General features: G+C 43.8%; 1 protein-coding gene across 1 annotated transcript in view; it reads left to right on the top strand.

The window, feature by feature from the left end:
• ING5 (inhibitor of growth family member 5) overlaps positions 1–1,966 on the top strand; it is a 36,478-nt gene that overhangs the window by 20,971 nt on the left and 13,541 nt on the right. Inside the window, exons 3-4 of the mRNA XM_023509109.1 lie at positions 748–859; positions 1,048–1,141. Coding sequence (XP_023364877.1) covers positions 748–859; positions 1,048–1,141 — 206 coding nt within the window. The remainder of the gene's footprint in view (positions 1–747; positions 860–1,047; positions 1,142–1,966) is intronic.

The raw sequence follows: 1,966 nt of genomic DNA, 5'->3' as shown, positions 1-1,966 counted from the left end.
ACAGGGTCTCGCTCTTGCTCAGGCTGGTCTCGAACTCCTGAGCCCAGGCAGTGCACCTGTCTTTGCCTCCCAGAGTGCTAGGATTACAGGTGTGAGCCAACGTGAAATTTTTGCTTTTTGAGAAATGGAGACTGGCTGTGTTACCCAGGCTAGCCTCAGAACTTCTGGGCTGGGACTTCAGTTATGTGTTCTATGCCTGTTTAGATTTTTAAGTTTAGGATTCCATATAAATGTCTCTATCCCTTAGTCTATTGCATTTCACAACTCTGTTTCTCGTTATTGCCTTCACTTACGTTTTTTCCTAAATAGGATTTATTCTGTTGATATGACAAACTATGCAGGAAAAAACCTTGCTTAAGCTTTAAAATAGTGGGTCTTGTCTCAGCAGAGCTTTTGTTAATTATAGATTCAATTACAGGCAAGGAGATGCTTCCTGATGGATTTCTTTATGCATTTGTGAGCTCTGAGGTATTGTGCTTTTTGTTTGAAAATAAGACTTTGAAAAATATGAAATTAAAACTAATAATACTTTGGGGTAGGCATGGTGGCTCATGCCTGTAATTCCAGCACTCTGGGAGACTGAGGTGGGTGGATTGGTTGAGCTCAGGAGTTTGAGGCCAGCTTGAAGAAGAGCAAGACCCTGAGGTTGCTGTCAACTATGACCCCATGGCATTTTACCTGGGTGACATTTTACCTGGTCTCTGTCTCAAAAAAAAAAGGAAATAAGATTTTGAGTCTCTGTTGTAGGTGGATAAGCACATACGAAGGCTCGACGCAGACTTGGCACGCTTCGAGGCGGATCTGAAGGACAAGATGGAGGGCAGTGATTTCGAGAGCTCCGGGGGGCGAGGGCTGAAAAGCAAGTCTGTTAATGTTTCCTTTATTTTATTTTAAGTGTGGGATTTTGAAGAATTTTGTCAATAACTATATTAGGAATATTATGGTAAACATCACATTTGGGTAGATCTTCTCTTGAGTTAGTGAATTCTTACAGAATAATAATAATTATTATTGAAAATAATTTGGGTTTCTATTTTTTTTTTTTAGAAGGTCGAGGTCAGAAAGAAAAGAGAGGGTCCCGAGGCCGAGGCAGGAGGACATCAGAAGAAGATACTCCAAAGAAAAAGAAGCACAAAGGCGGGTGAGAGGCTTCTTCCCCTTCCCCCAAAGAGCAAACACCATTAGCATTGATTCAGGGTGTAGAAACAGCAGTGCTGACTGGGAGTGGATGCTCTCTGCATGTTGCATACCTGTTAGGTCAGCAGTCCTCTGATAGCCTCTGAGAGCACCGTTATAACTGGTGTGGTTTTCTGCTGTCACAGGGCCGGCCTACCCTCCAAAGCTGCTGCGGTGGGGCAGGGCCTGTCCTCACAGCCCCTGGTGGCAGGAGGGTAGACTGTGTAGGTACAAAGTCCACATAAGCCACTCTTTATATAGCTTGGGATTTTACATCCCTTTCTAAATTATCTCATATATAAGTATATATTCATTGTTTAATTTTGTGATCACCTTTATTGAATACACATGTCATTTAACTTGAATTTCTTGAAGATGTTTTGTCTGTTATTTATTTATTTTAGAGACAGTCTTACTTTATTGCCCTTGGTAGAGTGCTGTGGCATCACACAGCTCACAGCAACCTCCAGCTCCTGGGCTCTGGTGATTCTCTTGCCTCAGCCTCTCGAGTAGCTGAGACTACAGATGCCCACCACAATGCCCAGCTATTTTTTTTGTTGCAGTTTGGCTGGGGCTGGTTTTGAACCTGCCACCCTTGGTATATGGGGCTGGCGCCTTACTCACTGAGCCATAGGCTCTGCCCCTTGAAGTTGTTTTAAGTGCTCTCCCAGGGACACCTGCCCTGGGAAGGCACCATAGCCATGCTTCACAAAAGTACCCTTTACACTGAGGGGAAACGGTTGGGTCACAAGTTGCCTCTGGGGGGAGCTTAGAGAGTTTTTCTTTCTTT

The sequence above is a fragment of the Otolemur garnettii genome, unplaced genomic scaffold, assembly GCF_000181295.1.
Source record: "Otolemur garnettii isolate 467f Iridium unplaced genomic scaffold, OtoGar3 scaffold00364, whole genome shotgun sequence".
Classification (NCBI taxonomy): Eukaryota; Metazoa; Chordata; class Mammalia; order Primates; family Galagidae; genus Otolemur; species Otolemur garnettii.
The sequence above is the reverse complement of the archived record's forward strand: the minus strand, read 5'-3'. Positions and strand labels throughout refer to the sequence as shown.